Source organism: Mustela erminea, chromosome 1, assembly GCF_009829155.1.
Source record: "Mustela erminea isolate mMusErm1 chromosome 1, mMusErm1.Pri, whole genome shotgun sequence".
Taxonomy (NCBI): domain Eukaryota; kingdom Metazoa; phylum Chordata; class Mammalia; order Carnivora; family Mustelidae; genus Mustela; species Mustela erminea.
Window position 1 is genome coordinate 14,483,726 of NC_045614.1, and position 17,415 is coordinate 14,501,140.

General features: G+C 62.2%; 1 protein-coding gene and 1 long non-coding RNA gene across 6 annotated transcripts; both read left to right on the plus strand.

Annotated features, from left to right (window-relative positions):
* Window positions 1-2,325: 2,325 nt before the first annotated feature.
* On the plus strand, window positions 2,326-17,366 carry SSBP4 (single stranded DNA binding protein 4). 5 transcript variants are annotated; one of them, XM_032316194.1, is made up of 18 exons: window positions 2,326-2,602; window positions 9,201-9,273; window positions 9,645-9,706; window positions 9,797-9,881; window positions 13,465-13,554; window positions 14,046-14,111; window positions 14,337-14,396; window positions 14,482-14,551; window positions 14,704-14,771; window positions 14,858-14,925; window positions 15,226-15,271; window positions 15,375-15,410; window positions 15,515-15,569; window positions 15,661-15,731; window positions 15,826-15,904; window positions 16,319-16,347; window positions 16,510-16,733; window positions 16,988-17,366. In XM_032316194.1, the coding sequence occupies exons 1-17, from the start codon at window positions 2,571-2,573 to the stop codon at window positions 16,717-16,719; spliced, it is 1,200 nt and encodes a 399-aa protein (XP_032172085.1). In that variant the 5' UTR covers window positions 2,326-2,570; the 3' UTR covers window positions 16,720-16,733; window positions 16,988-17,366. The 5 variants fall into 5 exon arrangements, with proteins under 5 accessions (XP_032172085.1, XP_032172076.1, XP_032172089.1 ...); XM_032316185.1 differs by lacking the exon at window positions 2,326-2,602 and adding an exon at window positions 2,613-2,773; XM_032316206.1 differs by lacking the exon at window positions 2,326-2,602 and adding an exon at window positions 2,615-2,773 and having other exon boundaries at window positions 16,510-16,617.
* On the plus strand, window positions 4,295-7,301 carry LOC116575093. Its single transcript, XR_004279613.1, has 2 exons — window positions 4,295-4,733; window positions 6,738-7,301. It is a non-coding gene; the product is annotated as an uncharacterized LOC116575093 (long non-coding RNA).
* Window positions 17,367-17,415: the final 49 nt, after the last annotated feature.

Here is a 17,415-nt window from a genome sequence, read left to right on the forward strand (position 1 = left end):
GCCTCCGTCTCCCTCTTTCTCTCCCCTCTCCTCCACCCTGCTCCGGGATCCGGGCCCACTCGCCCGTTGCTTGGTCCTCTCCACCGGGAACCCCTCCCTCTGCCTAGCATGCGGTACTCCCTGAAATTATCCTACTGACTCGCCAGCTTTTGACGGTCAGCCTTCTCCGTCAGATTCTCTGCTCCACAAACAGTAGCAACGCGTCCTGCCTGGGTCCCCAGAGCCCTGCATACAATAGACGCTCAATAAATGTTTGTGGGAGGTTGGATTCAACGACTCAAGGAACCGTGGCTCAGAGAGGGCGAGGGACCCACGCTGGACACAGAATCCTGGGGAGCCACGGAGCTTTGGGAGATAAATAGGGGGTGGTAGGAGGAGCGTCCGCAGGGCCTGGGTGTCACAATTGTCACCAATTCAGTGTGTGACTTGGGTGAGGCACCCTGTCTCTGCGTCTCGTTGAAAGTAGGCGCTGGAGAGTGGTACTGGGAGCGGGTATTCCGATGAGGGTCCCCTTAACGCCCATGTCCACCCGTGGCGTCTGGGGCGCTGACGCTCCCAGCTGGAGGCCCTACAGAAGCTTGGCGGCCGCACCCCCACGACTTCGCAGCACAGGCCCCTCCTCTAAGCCGGCCCGGGCTCTGGGGTGGGGGGCGGGGGTGCTGCGGGAGAGGAAGCTGGGGGAGGGGACGACCGGCTGGACAGGAAGTGGGAAGGGCTGGCGTCCCCTTCCAACCCCGGCCGAGGCCCCTCGGGATGGAGGCGGGGCTGGGGCCAGCCTGGCCCTTCCCTTCCTCTCCGTCTGTCTGGAACCCCAGCGTCTCCCGACGTCCCGGCCGCCAAAAGGCCTGACGGTTGGGGATCCCCACTGGGGGGTGCGGCCTCTGAAAGGGAGGTATAACGGGGTCAGCTCGCAATGGGCGGGGGGTACTCCCAAGACACACACACACACACACACACGCACGCACCACGCAGGAAACCTTAGCTCACAACCACCAACCACCTAGAGCTAGCAATCAACCCACGCGCGGAAGCACAGACACACGCACGCAATGCACACACACTTGTGAACGCAAGCTGGCGGCGTCACTCGGGGCCCCACAAGCACCAAGGACACACGATCACTGGCCACAGAGCCAGGGCCAGTAGACCAGACAGCAACCTTTCACTGGGTACCTGCCAACCCTCAGGCATAACGAGGCACACGTGCACTCACACAGGAACCACGTGCTCACACACGGACACAAACACACACTCGCAGTCTGGCACAGGAAAAACGAACACCCATGTCAAGTATTCACAGAAACATCCAGACTTGGAATCACAACTGGTCTGCCTCCCCCATCCTCGTTCCAGGCAGGTCTGGGGCAGAGGTAGCCACCCCTTCCAAGCACCCTTGCCCTGGGGCCCTTATCTCTGCGTCTGTCTCCCCCCCCTTCCCCCCCTCCCCAATCTCACACCCTCTGGAGGGAGAAGGGCCCCGGGAGGGGGAATGGATTCCTGACTCCTGCAGAGGGGCAATTAAAGGTGGGATGGGCCCCATTTACAGGAGCCAACACAAAAGTTGAGAAACGGCAGCAAGAAATGACCCAGTTGACAATCACCCAGGGGCTACTATTGACAGAGGGTGTGACTGTGGGGCGGGGCAGGGTGGCTCCCAGGATGTGACCCAGGTATCCCCCGTGTGGTTGTCTTTGTGTTGCATGTGTGTGAGTGTCCACAAGCTATGTGACTGTGTGACACTGACTCATCTATGGCACTGGGAGACCCCAGGTCTGTGCGTGGAGCCCTGGGTAGGCTGTGACTGTGTTCCCCAGGGTGACCATGTGGCCCAGGGTGATCGTAAGTAGCTGAATGGACTCTTTCCACAGCTTGTCCGAAGCTGCAGCATAGCTGAGTTTCAGTGTGTCTCTCTGGTTGTGTGTCTATGTGAGTGGTGATCTGTGTGTTTTGCTGTTCTGATAGCCACTGTATATACATACCTCTGTGTATATGACAACGTTTCCCTGGGTGAGCTGTGTGTGTGGCGTTCCCTCTCAAGCTGCGTGGGGGTACCCCCGTGATTGCCTATTGCTTTATGGAACTCTCACCGGTTGTTCCAGGAGCTGTGTGGATCTATCTATGTGTGTCCGAGAGTGTAGCTGCAACTGTGTGTGGCTGTGTTCCTGGGCGTACAATTTGGGGGACTGGTCCTATGTGAGGGAGTGTGCGTGTAGCCGTGATCGACTGTATCCTGCTGCGTGTCCCCAGGTGGCCGTCCCCACCCGTGCCTGCGTGTGTGTACCCGCCCCGCCTCCCGCGGCGGGCACTGCGCGTGCGCGCCCGGCCCACGGTCCCCACAGAGGGACCCATCCGCGCGCCCGCCATCGCCCCTTTAAGAGCGGCGCCCGCGGGCGGCAGGGAGGCGGCAGGCGGGGGCGCGCGCGGCGGGAGGAGGGGGCGCGCGCTTCCCGGAACAGCCCGCGCTGAGGGAAGAGAGGAAGAAAATAAAACCCGTGGCTGGAGCTGAAGCTGGAGCTGCCGCCGCTGCCGCCGCCGCCGCCTTGGCAGTCTGGAGCTCCCCCGCGCGGACGATGCCCGCGGTGCCCGCGCGGGGCTCGGGGCGGTGAGGCCCGGGGCGCGGGGTAGCTATGGCGACCGCTAGCGCGGCCCGCGGTGCCGCCTGACAGGTGTGGGCCCCGGCGGCGGCAGCGGTGGCGGCGGCGGCTCCGAGCAGCATGTACGCCAAGGGGGGCAAGGGCTCGGCCGTGCCCTCCGACAGCCAGGCCCGCGAGAAGTGAGTCGGTGGGCAGGGGCCGCGGGAGCCGGGGGCGGGGCTCGGCGGCCGCGCAGCTTCCGTGGGCCCCAATGCCGGCGGGCACCGCGCGGGGCACGTGGGCGCGGGGGCAGGGCGTGCGGGGCCCGAGCGAGCTCGAGGGGTCGCGAGATTTGCGGGGGCGCGCGAGACCCAAGGGGCGCGAGATTTGAGGGGCGCGTGAGGCTCGAGGGGCTCGAGGGGTCGCGAGATATGTGGGAGCGTGCTGGATCGAAGGCATGTGAGGTGCTTGAGAGTTCGCGAGATTTGAGGGGGCGCGTAAGACTCTGGGGGGCGCGAAGGGCGCCAGGAGTTGTGAGGTTTGGAGGGGGCGGGGTGCGCGAGAGCAGAGAGGTCGTGAGAGTTGAAGGGGCGCGGGAAGCCCTGAGGTTCGCGAGATCTGAGGGGGCGCGTGAATCCCGAGGGCTGCGGAGACCCGACCTGCTGGAGGGGTCGCGACATTGCGGGGGCGCGCGAGACTCGAGGGCGCAGGATTTGAGGGGGCGCGCGACCTCCCGACCGTCGAGTCTTGGGTGCGCTAGTTTGCGGACGCGCGTGCGCGCGAGGTCGCGCCCGGGAGCGGCATCTCCCGGTCTCCAGCGAAGTTGCTGGGGCCGTGGATGGGGTGGGGTGGGGTGGGGTGGGGTGGGGTGGGGTGGGGTTCTGACCAGTTGGGGACCCCTGCACGTCGGGAAGAGCTTGCGCGAGGAGAGGGCGTGAGGGCTGGCGGCCACAGCCCCGGGCTGGCGGCCCCCGCGCTGGCGGCTGGGTGGGTCCCCTGGGGAGGCCACACGGCTCACAGTGGGAGGACTCTACGATCTGCTGCAAAAACACCTCCTGCGGGGGCTAAAGGCCCGGTCGTGCCTGTTTTCCAGCCCCCCTGGGTGGCCAGACCCGTCCTGTGCTTGTCCGTTGCTTCGAGAGGGTCCCATCGGAGCCTTGGTTTGGAGATAGGGTTCTGCTGCTAAAGAAAGTTTAGAAAACACCAGATGGTCACATCCCGTATTTCATCCGTGGGGGTGCCCGAGCCCTGAGAGGAAGCGATCTGCTGAGGGAGGTCTCTGGGTCTGGGGCGCGGGAGAGATCTCAGAAGGCAGGAGGGGGGAGGGCACCCTGGAGAGGATGGCTGGTTGCTCTGAGCATCCGTTTCTGAGATATGGACAACCGGCCTTGTAGGATTCTCACAAGGACAGGGGTGAGAGGCTGCAGGGAGGGCACCCCATACAGGCAGCCACCAGCGGAGCCACTTCCTGTCTCTGGGCCTCGGTTTCTTCCTCTGTGAAATGGGGGTGTGGGGAGGCTACACTGCTCAGGTCCTCAGCTCTGTGGTGCTGGGTTGTTGTTTTTTTTTTTGGTTTTGGGGTTTTTTTTAAGATTTCATTTATTTATTTGGCAGAGAGAGAGAGACAGTGAGAGAGGAAATACAAGCAGGGAAGGGGGAGAGAGAGAAGCAGACTTCCTGAGGAGCAGGGAACCTGATGTGGGGCTCCATCCCAGGACACTGGGATCATGATCTGAGCGAAAGGCAGACGCTTAGACAGACGCTTAACGACTGAGCCACCCAGATGCCCCTCTGTAGTGCTGTTTTTCTCCCGGCTGGCAGTCCTGCCTCCTCCTGCCCTTCTTCCTTCCCGGGTCCCTGTCTTGGGCCCACTTCTTGCTCCTCATCTCAGCACTAGGTCTGGGACAGCCTGTCCCCAAAATGGACTGAGTACCTGCTGGGTGCGTGGATGGTGAATCCAATAATAAACACTCCCAGCCTACAAGGCAGCCTGGAGGGCACCTACCACCCAGGACTAACTAGCACTTGCATTTGGTCCTTGGTTTCGAGGCTTTTTAAATAAGAGGACGAAGGCCACAGGGTTAGTGGAAGTCCCCTTAGTCCCCTTTATATCCTTTCCTCCGTGGCCCCAGAGGTTCTGCCGATGTGAAGTCCTGCCAGGTAGGTTTAAATAGTTCTGTAAATGACAACTGTGGTTGGTGTGTTGTGTTTTTTGCCGGGATTGGTTTTGAGAAGGGGCACCTGACCACAGGTAGTTCGTTCCGTAGCCCAGCAGGTGAGGGAATCACCTTGTGTTTGCTCTGTCTCTTGCCGGGCTTCCAGGTGTGGCTGTGGGCATCCTTGTTTGGAGGGCAAATGAGTGAAAGGTTCTTGAGAAAAGAATCCCTGAACTGAGTCCTGGAGGCTGAGCAGAGCCAGGGGACACAGGGAAGCTTCCAAGGAAGGGCTTGAGAAGAAGGAAGGAACAGGAGGAGGAAGACAGAGGGCGAATTTGTGAGTGGGGGACATCACCCAGGCCACTGGCTGGGAGAAGGGGCAAGCATGGGGGCTGCCAGGCAGATGGTGAGGAGACACCCAAAGGCCTGGCCTTGAGGGTAGCAGGGTGAAGGGGCTTGGGGAAAGAAATGTGTGGGCTGGAGTGTCCCTCTGTTGGGAAGGGATACAAGGCCCTGAGTAGAGGGCGTCTCCCAGCCCCCAGGAGCAAGTCCAGAGGCTTTAAGCAGGAGGAGGACACTGTACTAGTGCTCAGAACTTCTGTTACCTGCCATGGTTCTTTATTTTTTTAAAGATTTTATGTATTTATTTGACAGAGAGAGCACAAGCAGGCAGAGAGGCAGGCAGAGGGGAAGGGGAAAGCAGGCCCCCTGCTGAGCCAAGAGCCCTATGGAGGGCTGGATCCCAGGACCCTGAGATCATGACCTGAGCAGAAGGCAGAGGGTCAACCCACTGAGCCATCCAGGTGCCCCTGCCTTAGTTCTTGCTCATTACAGTGGTGGGGCCACATTGTAGTCTCCAAGGCTCTAATGTCCCCTTCTGTCACCTGAGCAACCCCTCGTGCATTTCTTCCTGTGAACACTTGGGGTCTGGGGACACTTCCCCGTATCCATCCACCTGTCCTCTTACAGCAGAAGCCCCTCCCATAAGTGTGCTCTTTGTTCCACATGTCATTTGCCAACCTGGTTAGGGGTGGGAATGCCAGGATTTGGATTCAGAGCCCAGGCCCTTCCCCGTAACTGAGATCAGGGCTGGGCAGGACACCTCAGGTGGGAGGCTCCTGTGTGTCTCAAACAGCATGGTCTAATGTCCAGGCTTCAAAAGTTTTTCCTCAAAACAAAACAGCTCACAGTCCTTCCCTGAGACTCTATCCTGGTAAAAATGAGAGTACGAACACTTAAGAGAAACCCAACAAAACTTAAAATATTTTCTGGCTTCTCTTTGCTTTGGGGATAAAACTCCAAATCCTTAACATCAAAATACTAAGCTGATTTTGATTTTTACTGGTGCTTACCAGTTGACTGCCTGTGTCAGTCCTGTTCTCGCAGGAGGGAGTCCCCATGTTGGTTTGTTCATTCATCTGGGTTAGCTAGGGGCGCAGGAAGCCCCGGGTGCAGTTGTAAGTTCAGTCGTGAGCTAATGAGACCAAGTCCCTGCCCTCCCAAAGCTGTTTCAGAAGGAGCTGCGGGCAGTGAGCAGGGAGACCTGTGTCAGAAGGGGATAAATAAGGAGGTTGGAGGGTGGATAGGGCAAGTGGAGGTGAGGTGTGACAGGGAAGACTGTGCCAGGTGACATTTGAGCCACATAGGTTTTTAGGTGGAAGTGCCCCAGGTGGGGGAACTCCCTGTGCAAAGGCCCTGGGGTGGAGGGGGGGCCACTGTACATGTGCTGGGGCATTGGAAGGACTGAAGGAGGGCTGTAGGGTACATGTGTATGTGGAGACTCTAGAGGCTGGGGAGAGAGTAGCCCCTGGGGGAGCCCTGTTGAAATCCAAGCAAGAGGTGGTAGTGGCCTGGACCCAGTGTGGTAGAGAAGGCAAGAGGAGGGCTCCAAAGCAGAAGAGAGAGTGTTTTCCTTAAGTTTTTCCCCTACATTCAGTAAGTGCAGTGATCTCAGGGGGATGGCTGGGTGGATAGTCATGTACCCGTGTATATCTTTTTATGAGTCAAGGCCAGACTACCCAAGTCAGATGGGACAGGGGAGGTGGGAAAGGAAGAAGCTGGTGGGGAGCATGTTGAAGATAGTCCACTGTTGAAGCATGTTGAAGATGTCATATGAACTGCGAGTTTGGGCATCTGCACAAAGATGTCATCAAAGCGGGCGAGGATGCTACCCAGCGAGAAGCTAGGGCCCAGGATTGAGCTGGGGCAGGGCTAGTGGAGGGGGAAGGGGAGCAGGCAGGAGTGGGGTCCTGCATCCTGGGTCACGTGCCACCTCTGAACAGTTGAGGACAAAAGGGAGATGTGGGAGGACCTGATGGCTGGCGGTGTTGAGTCCTTGGTGGATGTGGTAGGAGCCAAGGGTCACTTTTTCAGGAAGCTTTCTGAGCCAGAATGCCCAAAGGGCAAGACTGCAGTCTCCCTGTCCCTCTCCCTACACCTTCCTAGCTTGATTCCCCCATCCCATCCGACTCCCTTATCTCTGGGCATCTCACCCCCAAACTTTCCTGCTTCCTGCAGTGACCCCCAGAATGGGTGAGGGGCTGGCTGGATCTCTCCTCCGCCTCTCTCCTTGCGTGGAGGGTGGGGGAGGGGACGGGCAGGCCTGGGCTGGTTGGCTCTGCTTCAGCCCGTTGTTCCTTCACTGATGGACGCTGGGCCAGCAGATGCAGACCACTTGAAGGCTCAGGAAGCCTCTGAAAAGGAAGAGAATCCTAGCAGTGAGTTGGGCAGCTAAACCTGGAGGCTGTGGGGCCAGGGAGGCTGAGAGAGCAGTGTGATCATGTGGCCGAGTCAACAGCCGGTCTTGAGGAAAACCCACACTTGGAGGGGCGGGACCACCATGAGCTATGCCCCGCGGTGCCCTGTCCCGTCGGTGGCTGTCACAACTCATCTGGTGCAATGGGAGTGGGGGGCACACCTTGCCCTGGGTCCACCCACCCCAGTCCCTCAAACATCTGCTTCTTGTCCTCCCCTAGCACACACTACCTTCCTGCCTACCATAGAACTCCTCAGGTAGCCTCCAGGGGTTCATGTGTCTGTAACGTATACTGCACAAATGTGCTGGGCGAGTGTTGAATGAATGAAAACGGGTGGAGGAAGGAAGAGGATCCAGGGTAAGAGCAGAAGCAGTGGTGGGGAGCAGGGAGCAGGGGCCGGGACAGAATGGCAAGAGCTGCCTCCTCCAGGTCTGAGGGGAGCTGAGGAAGTGGGGGGTGATCTGATGGGGAGCGGGGATGTGAGGACCAAGAAGCCTGGCTGGGAAGGTGGGAGAGAACAGGAACATGAGTCAAAGCAGGGTTATTTTAGGATGGGGCCCTCAGCCAGGGAAGGGTGGCCAACTGAGTGGAGAGGCGTCCTGGAAGGGCTTCTAGCTCAGGGCAACCCTTGGGGACCCCCCCGGTCTTGGATCTAGACCCTACCCTCTCAGCCTATGTGGGGCCTGGATGGACAGTAGGTTCCTGGGAGCACTGGGAAGGGCCAGTAACTGTGGATGGTTGGGAAGTGGGTGACCCCAGGAGGCAGGAAGTTTTTCTGCTTGATGGTGGGGAGGACTGATGAGGGAGGGGTGTCGGGGCCAAGGATGTGGAGGCTTGGAAGATGGTGTAGACGGCCCAGCATTCCTGTGTGGCCTGTGGAGGACCCTGCTGGTCAGAAGGTGGCTGTGTTCTAGGGGCATGTAGCAGCCAGGCTGGTCCATCCAGGAGTACTGGGCACTGTGTTTCCACAAGGCAGTGCCATAGCAGCCAAGTGGCACCACCGGCCCTGTGGCCCCTCACCTGCCCTCACTTGTCCATACTACTCCTGCGGGGCTGGTGGAGCTGGGTCATGGCCCCAATGGTAGATGGGCTCTTGACCTGAAAAAGAAAATGGGGTTATGGGGGCATCTGGAGGAGGAAGACCTCAGGTTAGAGGGCACCTTTCTTTCCCTAGCAGAGAAAGCCAGAAGGAAATTAGGTGTTGGGCCCTGGCCACATGGCCTCAGGTACCCGCTGGGAGACCCCACCCAGGGTCTAATCTGGTGTGACATTCAGGAGCCCTTTCTCCTGGCCAGGTCGTCCTGGGGGATGAAGGCTGTTCTGGGGTCTCAACACTGGGAGGACAGGGCCAGGACTTGGCCCATGAGGGGATGTGGAACTGAACGTAAGGGGTGGCTTGCAAGTCAGGGGTCGGGGCCTGCAGGAGTGCTGCCTAGATGAAGGGCCTGCTGGCTGGGTGTGGATGAATATGTAGGAGCTGGCGGGACTGAGCACCTGATGAAGGCGTCATGTCCGGGTGGGAGAGATGGCGGGGGGGGGGCAGTTGAGAGATGGCGGGAGGGCAGTTGGGGAACCAGTAAGGGGCAGTGAGTGAGGCTGAGGATGGTGTCACGAAAGGGCTCACCAAGGCCTCTCCCGGGGACCCTTGGGGAGGGGCTTGTGGCGACAGCTGCAGGCCTCTGGAGAGCCTAAACTGGTCGGCATCCTGCCTGCAGGTTGGCGCTCTATGTGTACGAGTACCTGCTGCACGTCGGTGCCCAGAAGTCAGCCCAGACCTTTCTTTCCGAGGTAAGCCAGCCTTGCCAGGCAGAGCCCCCCAGGCAGGATCCTTCCTTGCTACCCATACCCTGGCGTCCTCTCCACCCCCTTCCACTGGGGCTCCAGTGGTGGGGTTGGGTTGCTCCTCTGCTGGCTCTGGGGACTGAGGACTGGGGGGGTCAGGGTCCGTGGGCTGGGATCAGGGCATCTGTCTGGCCATCTGAGGATCTGTGCCCACTTCTCTGCCCCTGACCCGGTTGTCCCCTGCCCCGCACCCTTGCTTGGGGTGGCTGGTTCCCCATTCCCCAGGTACCAGGCTGGGCTGGGGCTGCCTCACATTGGAAGAGGTCAGGCGGGCCTGGGCAGCAGGTCCCCCTCACCATCTTGCTTTTCCCCTGCAGATCCGATGGGAGAAGAACATTACGCTGGGGGAGCCCCCAGGCTTTCTGCATTCCTGGTGGTGGTGCGTGTGGGGCTGGTGGGGGGTATGGAGGGGGACTGGGTGGGGACGCCTAGGGAAACCATCGTCCCCCCCATCCCCTGCCGCCCACAGCGTGTTCTGGGACTTGTACTGTGCAGCACCTGACCGCAGAGAGGCGTGTGAGCACTCGAATGAGGCCAAGGCCTTCCAGGACTACGTGAGTCCCTGCCCCATGGACCTGGATCAGGGCTCTTGGGCATGGGCCAGTTTCAGGGCCTGGGGCCTTGGGGGCCTGCACGGCCTGAGGCTGGCTGGGGTGGGCAGGTGGGTCTGGTGTTGGGGTTTAATCTGGGATGTTGTCCACTTCTGGGGCTTCCCTATGCCCTCAGTCTAGAGTCACTCATGGGGTGGGGGAGGCTCCTTCCATTGCACCCAGCTCCTGAGGGTCCCCACAGCACCCCCCACCTGCCTGACCCCAGCCCTACCTCACCTCCTCCTCATCTGAATCCCTTGGGAGCCGGGAGTGGGGAGCTCTGCCTCCCCATCTGCCCTGGGGTGGGGTGGTGGAGGTGGTGGTGGTGGTGGTGGTGTGTGTGTGTGTTGGGGGGTGGGCCCACCATGGCATAGCCCCTCCCACCCCAGCCTTTTTGAGCCCCTGGGGCGATGGGCTTGGCTAAGGGGCAGGGGCACCCTCCAGCAGTAGAGGCCCAGCACAGGCACACTTCCTGACTTTGCTTGGTGATTGGGGCTGTTGACCCCACCTTTTTGGCCTCAGTTTCCGTCCAGGTTGAGTGCGGGTCCAAGGCCTATCTGGAGAGGAGGGGAATAACATGAAAGGGCTGTGGCATCTCGTCGTCATGGGGAGCAGATGGCTGCCCCTGCCTTTATCCTCTTGGTCCTGGCTGTGGGGCTTGGCCACCTGGCTTCCCAGAGAAGTCTGCGGCTGGGCAGGAAGGGCTTGGGGCCTCCGGGCCCACTCAAGGGGGAAGCAGCAGCTCAGCTGGCGTCTAGGGGCGGTGCAGCTCTAAGCGAGTTCTCCCTTCTCCCCCCGCGCCCCGCCTTGTGCACCCACTCTCCTACAGCTGCCGGCTTCACTGCCTGAGCAGTCCGCCCTGCTGTGCCTTCTCAGGCCTCCCAGGGCGTGGCCCGTCCCGCCGACCAATCGCTCTGCAATTGGTCAAGGTCGTGCACCGCCTCCCCACAAAAAGCGCTTCCTCCCCCCACCCCGCAAGTGACCGACCGCCTTTCTAGAACCAGGGTGCAGTCCACGAGGGGTAGCCATCATGTCCGGAATCCTCTCCGCACCTGTTGTACAGTGTGCATGGGAGCCCGGGTCCCCACTGGGTTCCACTGCCCCTAAGCGTCCCTCCTGCCCCCGCCCCCCACCCTGGTTCCTCTTCTGCCAGAATGGGGCTCCAGGGGTGGCTGAGCTGTGTGCGTGCATGACTCCGCGTGGGCGCTCATTCCCAGTCGGGCCCTAGCCCCCTCCAGCCTGCTGGTGCCCCCTTCCCTCCCCACCCCTACCCCGGCCTCTCCTCTGCCCCCCCCTCCAGCGGCCTCTCAGGTCCCCTCTGGGGAGGGCAGGAAGGCAGAGCACAGTCGGCGGGAGCGCGCTTCTGGGAGCGCGACGGTTACCATGGCAGCGGAGTGCGTCGGGGGAGATAGTGCGGGCACAGCGGGCGTGGTGGGGGGGAAGGGAGCGCCCCGGCCCCGGGTGACGGGTTCCCTGTAGCTGCGGGCGTACATCCTGCCCGGCCTCTGCTCTAACGTGGGGGGAGCACCGTGCTTGCCTCCCACGCATGGTCGGGGCCCCCTCCGAGTGGGGGCTCAGTTCACCCCTCCCGGCAGCCGACTGTGGCGTCTCCAGGAAACGCTAGCGCGCCCAACCCATCGTCATAGCAACGCGGGATGGGCCAGGGCGTCTCCGGGTGGATGATTGACGTGGGGGGGGGGTCTCGCGCAGGCCACCCGCCAGTGAGGGTGGGCCCTGTATTAACCTTTCTGGGTCTAGAGTTGGGGAGCCCCAGTGAATGTGGGATGCCCCATCTTCTCCCTGCCCCCACACCTCGTTGGCAGCCCAGAGAGCGGCTGCCCCCCTTCCTCCCTCCTGACCAGGAAATGCTTTGGCGCCTGCTGTGGCTTGAAAGGGGGGACTGCTCTCCCATCCTCTCTGTGGGGTAGGTTGGGGGGAGTTGACAGACGGAAGGCTCAGAAGTGCCTCCTTCAGCCACTGAGGCAGGCGCCTTTGAGAATACAGTAGGCGCTCTAGCTGTCCGGCTGTGTATGTCCGTAGGGGGGAATGGGTGGAGGCAGGGGGGACCTGGCAGTTTGGAGAGTGTGAGAGCTTTATCCCCCCACTCCTAGGATCTCTTGGGCTTTCAAAAGGTTGGTGATGGGCCCTAGGATTGTTTTCAGTCACCATAGGCCAGGGAAGGCGTGCCCCCCCCCCCCCAGCTTGGGACCTGGGTAGGAGACCTTTGGAGGTTGATCTTTGAGAAGGGGCAGCTTGCAATACCCAAGGGGAGGAGTATGTCTCCAGGGGTCCTGCTCTGACCCAGCCAAGGGGCCCTCTCCCTGCTTCTTTGGAGCAGGAAATGCTGTGTGACTGTGGGCAAAATGCTTCACTTCTCTGAGCCCAAGTGGCTGCAGTTTTACAAATTCCTGAGCATCCCCATGTGATGGCTGGGTCAGTCCCGGGAAGAGCTGTGTCCCAAGCAGACCATCCCCTCCCTCTCAGATCCCGTTGGGGGTGGAGGGGGTGCAGATGATCCCTCAGGCAAGAGAGGAGGGGCCCCCACAGAAGTACTGTCTTTACTCAGTCCTTGCAGAGTCCCCCTTCCCTGTCCTTTAATGTGTTCCCTCTACCCTGTAGACTAGGCCTCCATTTCCCTCCTCCCTCCTCTGTTCCCAAAGGCAGACAAGCCTGGGACTTGGAACCTACCAGAGGAAGTGGCCTGTCAGCCTGTCCCCCTGCCAGCTCTGGCCTGCCACCAGCATCTCCACCCTTGGCTGACATGGGAACTCCCCTGTCTAGCACCCGGTCTTCTCCCCTCCTCCAACTGAAGAGAGGTCTGGAGCCTGGACACCCCGCCCCCTAGTCCTGCTCTTCCTCCCCCTCCTGACTGGAAGGGGGGTGCTCTGCCCCCGCAGCTCCCAGGAGGAGCCCTTTGGGAGGGAGGTTCACCTTGAAGCTGCCAGTTGATTTCTGTTTATTTGGGTGTCTTGGGCAGAGCTGGGAGTCCAGCTAGTCCGTCTTCCCAGCCAGGAGGACCTGGGGCACATGGGGCTGGGGCTAGAGTCAGGGATGACGCGCCCACTAGTCTGAGGTGAAATTCCGATGGGAAGAGCGAGCCGTGCCAGGTGGGGGGGGCACGTGCCCACGGAGGTCCTGGGTCGTTGGCATCTTCAGACCCCCAGAATCCTCAGGCTTGGGACTGACTCCTTAGGAGCTGGGATCCCCAAGTCTCTGGCCTCCTCCCTGGGCTGTGGGTGGCGTCAGGCAGGGCCCCGACCACTGCCAGTGTCTTGGGTGCTGCCAAGAGGCAAAGCTTGTGTCCACACAGCAGGTTTGAGGACAAAGGAGCAGCCCTGAGTGGGGGCAGCTGACACCGGGCTGGGGACAGGGGCAGCGGCTCCTCCTTCATGTAGAGAAGCCTCCAGGTGTGCTCACACCCTCACCAGGGTGGAGGATCCCACGGCCCAGGCTCCTTGTTCTGCAGAGTGGGCTGTTTGCAGGTAGGAGGGGGCACTCAGCAGGAAGTGACGAGAGCTAGTTCTCCTGGTCTTCTTCACCCCTGCAGAGTGCTGTAGCGGCCCCCAGTCCTGTGATGGGGAGCATGGCCCCCAACGACGCGATGGCAGCAGGCCCCATGGCCCCCGGCTTCTTCCAGGTACAGCCAGGGCCGGTGCCCCTTGTTCTCCAACTCGAGTGGGCATATGTTGGAGGGTGAAGGCATGGGCCGTGAGGGTGGGGGGCGGTGGATCTTAAGGGGAGAGGCCCAGGCCGGCTGCAGGTGGGTCGGGGGCTTTCCAAGAGGTGGGTATTTGTGTGGTGGCTTTGGTGGCAAGGGCAGGGGTGGGACCGTTTGGGCTGGGCCCCAAAGCAGGAGAGGGAGGCGTCTCTGTGAGGTTGGCCAGTGTGGGCCTGGTTGCTAAGGGCCTCAGAGCATGGCTCTCTGAGCCATGGGTCTTGCCTGTGACTGTTCCCTAGGGCCCCTCACTCCAAACCCCGTCTTCCCCTCGGGGGAGCACAGGGCTGGCCCACCCTCCCACCTCCATGGTGTCCCCTCACCCTCCCTGGCCATGCTCAGTAGGGCCACAGAAAACAGTGAAGCTTCGGTGGACCTCGCTCCTCCCAACCCACCTGGTTCTGTCCTCCTAGGGCCCCCCCGGCTCCCAGCAACCCCCCCACAACCCCAACGCCCCCATGATGGGGCCTCATGTTCAGGTAAGGACCTGTGACGCCTTGGCCCTTTGCACACGCACATCCCGGCAGATGGAGCCCCCAGCCCCACCGCACTCACGCACCGGGCACTGGCTGGCTGTGCTTTGCTGGCTGGTCCTGGAGGAGGGGGGCTGTCCAGGCTGGGGGCCCGGGCGGCTGCAGGAATGGGGTAGCTTTGGGGGGTGAGCGGGCGGTGGGAGGTGCTGATCCCCGGCCCACCTCTTCCAGCCCTTCATGTCACCGCGGTTCCCAGGGGGCCCCCGGCCCACCCTGCGGATGCCGAGTCAGGTGAGAGAGGGATGAGGGGAGGGGGGGCAGGAGTTGGGCCAGCATGGGGGTACCCATGCTCAGTGCTGCCACACCCCCTCTGCAGCCTCCTGTGGGGCTCCCCGGCTCCCAGCCCCTCCTCCCTGGCACCATGGAACCCTCCCCGCGTGCTCAGGGTGAGTAGGGAAGCTCCCGCTGCTGCCACCCTCTGCTCCAAGTTCCTTGTCCCTGCTGCCTGCTGGTGCAGAACCACCCCCCTCCAGTGCATGTCCACACTGGGGAGTATTCCTGGCCTGAGCCCCCTTCCTCCTGCCTCCCTCCCCACCAGGGCATCCTAGCCTGGGCCCTATGCAGAGAGTGACACCTCCACGGGGCATGGCCAGCATTGGACCCCAGGTAAGGGCTGGGCCAGGAGAGAGGGTGCGTTTCCGGGGCTTTCCCCAACATCTTGGCCTGCATTCACCATGCTTTTGCCTTCCCAGAACTACGGAGGTGGCATGCGGCCCCCACCCAACTCCCTCGCTGGCCCGGGCCTGCCCACCATGAACATGTAAGGCCAGCACCCAGCTTCATGGGCTGACGCTGCTGGGGCATACTCAGTCTGCACAACCGCTCTGGTGGTTTACTCTGTATTGGGGGGTAAACTGAGGCCCAAAGGCCAGTGAGTGATAGGATGGGATTCGGAGGCTAACTGGAATCCATCCCTGGGTACCAACTCTCAGCCAACATGGGCTGCTCTGCGGCCGTGTTTGGGGGACGGTGGGGCAGAGTGGGGGAGGTCACGAAATGTGTAGTAGGGGGCTGTATACCACCTGGCCTCACCCTGGGATCCACCCACTGTGTCTTCTAGGGGCCCTGGAGTGCGAGGCCCCTGGGCCAGCCCCAGTGGAAACTCGGTGAGAGGCGGGCTGGCGGCCCCGGGAGGGTGGTGGGTGGATGAGCAGATGAGCAGTGTCGGGGTACAGCGGGGCAACTTCTCATGGCTGCCCTTCTCCCCAGATTCCCTATTCCTCCTCCTCCCCCGGCAGCTACACGGTGAGTGACTGACGCAGTGGCTGGGCCACTTGAGCCAGGGGGCAGGGGTGGTGGTTGGCAAATGGGGGGGGTCTTTCTCATGTTCTGTCTCCTTCCTTGCGCAGGGACCCCCAGGAGGAGGTGGGCCCCCTGGAACACCCATCATGCCCAGCCCTGGAGGTGCTGCAGCCTGGGCGGGGTACAGGGAGGGGTGTGCGTGGCCGGAGAACTCCTTGCAGCCCTTCCCCTTATGCTCCGGTATCTCCCCCAGACTCCACCAACTCCAGCGAGAACATGTACACTATCATGAACCCTATTGGGCCGGGCGCCGGCAGGGCTAATGTAAGTTGTGGGGGTTCCAGGGTGGGTGTTGTGGCAGGCGGTGGCCCCGCCGGGGATTTGATGGCCCTAGTCCCACACTGCCCCCCACCCGCAGTTCCCGCTCGGCCCTGGTCCGGAGGGCCCCATGGCGGCCATGAGTGCGATGGAACCTCACCACGTGAACGGATCCCTGGGTGAGTGGGCGTTGAGTAGAGACACACACCTCACTCCCCACCCCTGCTACTTTGCGAGCCTTCTGCGCCCCCTGGCGGATGCTCCTGCCCCCCCCACCCCCCCAGTTTCTCTGCTGGCATCCGGGTTGCGTCCCAAGTCCACTGGCAGGGGCTGCGAGGGGGGAAGTGGCGGAAGGTGTGCGGGGTGTGGGGAGTTCCAGCAACTAAATCAAGAGTGCCATCACTGACCCCTGTCCCGACCCTCCATCCGAGACCCCCAGTGGGGTCCCAGCGGGCTGGGCCCAGGGACGGAGGTAGGGCCACGCAGCAAGTTCAGGAAGGGGTTAGTTGACCCTGGGCTGGGGGGAGCGGGGCATTGGTGCTGGCCTGTCGCAGGCACATCTGAGCCACGGTCCGCGGTCTGTTGGTCCACAGGCTCGGGCGATATGGACGGGTTGCCGAAGGTGAGGGGCCGCGGTCCTGCGTGGGTGCGGGACCTGGGACTCCCTGGGTGCGGGGATGCGGGCTGGGTCAGAGCTGGGAGGCCTAGTCGGGGTTGGGCGGAGCCGTGGGCAGGGCCCGGCCCGCGGGGCGGGGAGTCCTACGCTGACCGCGGCCGCCCCCAGAGCTCCCCCGGCGCCGTGGCCGGCCTGAGCAACGCCCCGGGCACCCCGCGGGACGACGGTGAGATGGCGGCCGCCGGGACCTTCCTGCACCCGTTCCCGAGCGAAAGCGTAAGCGACTGCGTCGACTCCCCCCCCGCGGCGGCGTCGGGCCGGAGGGGCCTGGCGGGCAGGCCCCGGCGGGGCGGCCGGGGGGCAAGAGCAAGACCGTGACCGCGGCGGGCCAGGTGGGGGGGCGGCCGCGGCATCCTTCCCCTCCCCTCTCTTTCCCTCCCCCACTCCCGCCCTAATCTCACCGGCCCTCCTCCCTGTCCCCACCCCATCCTGGGACCCGCACCCCAGGGCAGTCTCCCCACGCATCGCCACTCCTCTCTTCCCCTCCCTCCGCCCCGCCCCGTCCCCCATTCTCCCCGGGGGGCGGGTCCCAGCGTAGGCCAGAGCTGAGCCCGCCTCCGCGCGCCACCCCCTCGTCTCTCCGCAGTACTCGCCCGGGATGACCATGAGCGTGTGATGGGGCAGCAGCCCCTTGCCCACTGCCGGCCTCGGCTTCTGCCCAGTGCCCCTGCCTGGGACCAAGGTCCAGGGCCTGGGGCAGTCTGCTGGGTGAGGGTCTGAGGTCACACCTCGGGCGACTGTACTCCATCCAGTTGAAGGATTGGACAGCTTGGAGGCCCCACACGAAGGACTCTCATTTTATAAAAAAACAAAACAAAACGCAAGGACCTCAGAGACGTTCTTTCCTGTATAGGCCCTTTCCACTATTTCTATTTTGTCCCCGGGGGATTCTTGGGGACCTCCTTTCCCCTGGACGGCAGGGGTGGGCCCCATCAATAAATGTAACTTGGTTTTGGTTTTTGGTATCTGGTCTCCAGATTTCTTCGCTGTGGCTTGTGGCCACGTCCTCCCATC

Coding starts and splice junctions, on each gene's coding strand:
- SSBP4 (XM_032316185.1), top strand. CDS start 2,715: ATGTACGCCAAGGGGGGCAAGGGCTCGGCCGTGCCCTCCGACAGCCAG. Junction 9,274..9,644: donor CCCAGACCTTTCTTTCCGAG/GTAAGCCAGCCT, acceptor TTTCCCCTGCAG/ATCCGATGGGAGAAGAACAT. Junction 14,926..15,225: donor GGCCTGCCCACCATGAACAT/GTAAGGCCAGCA, acceptor TGTGTCTTCTAG/GGGCCCTGGAGTGCGAGGCC.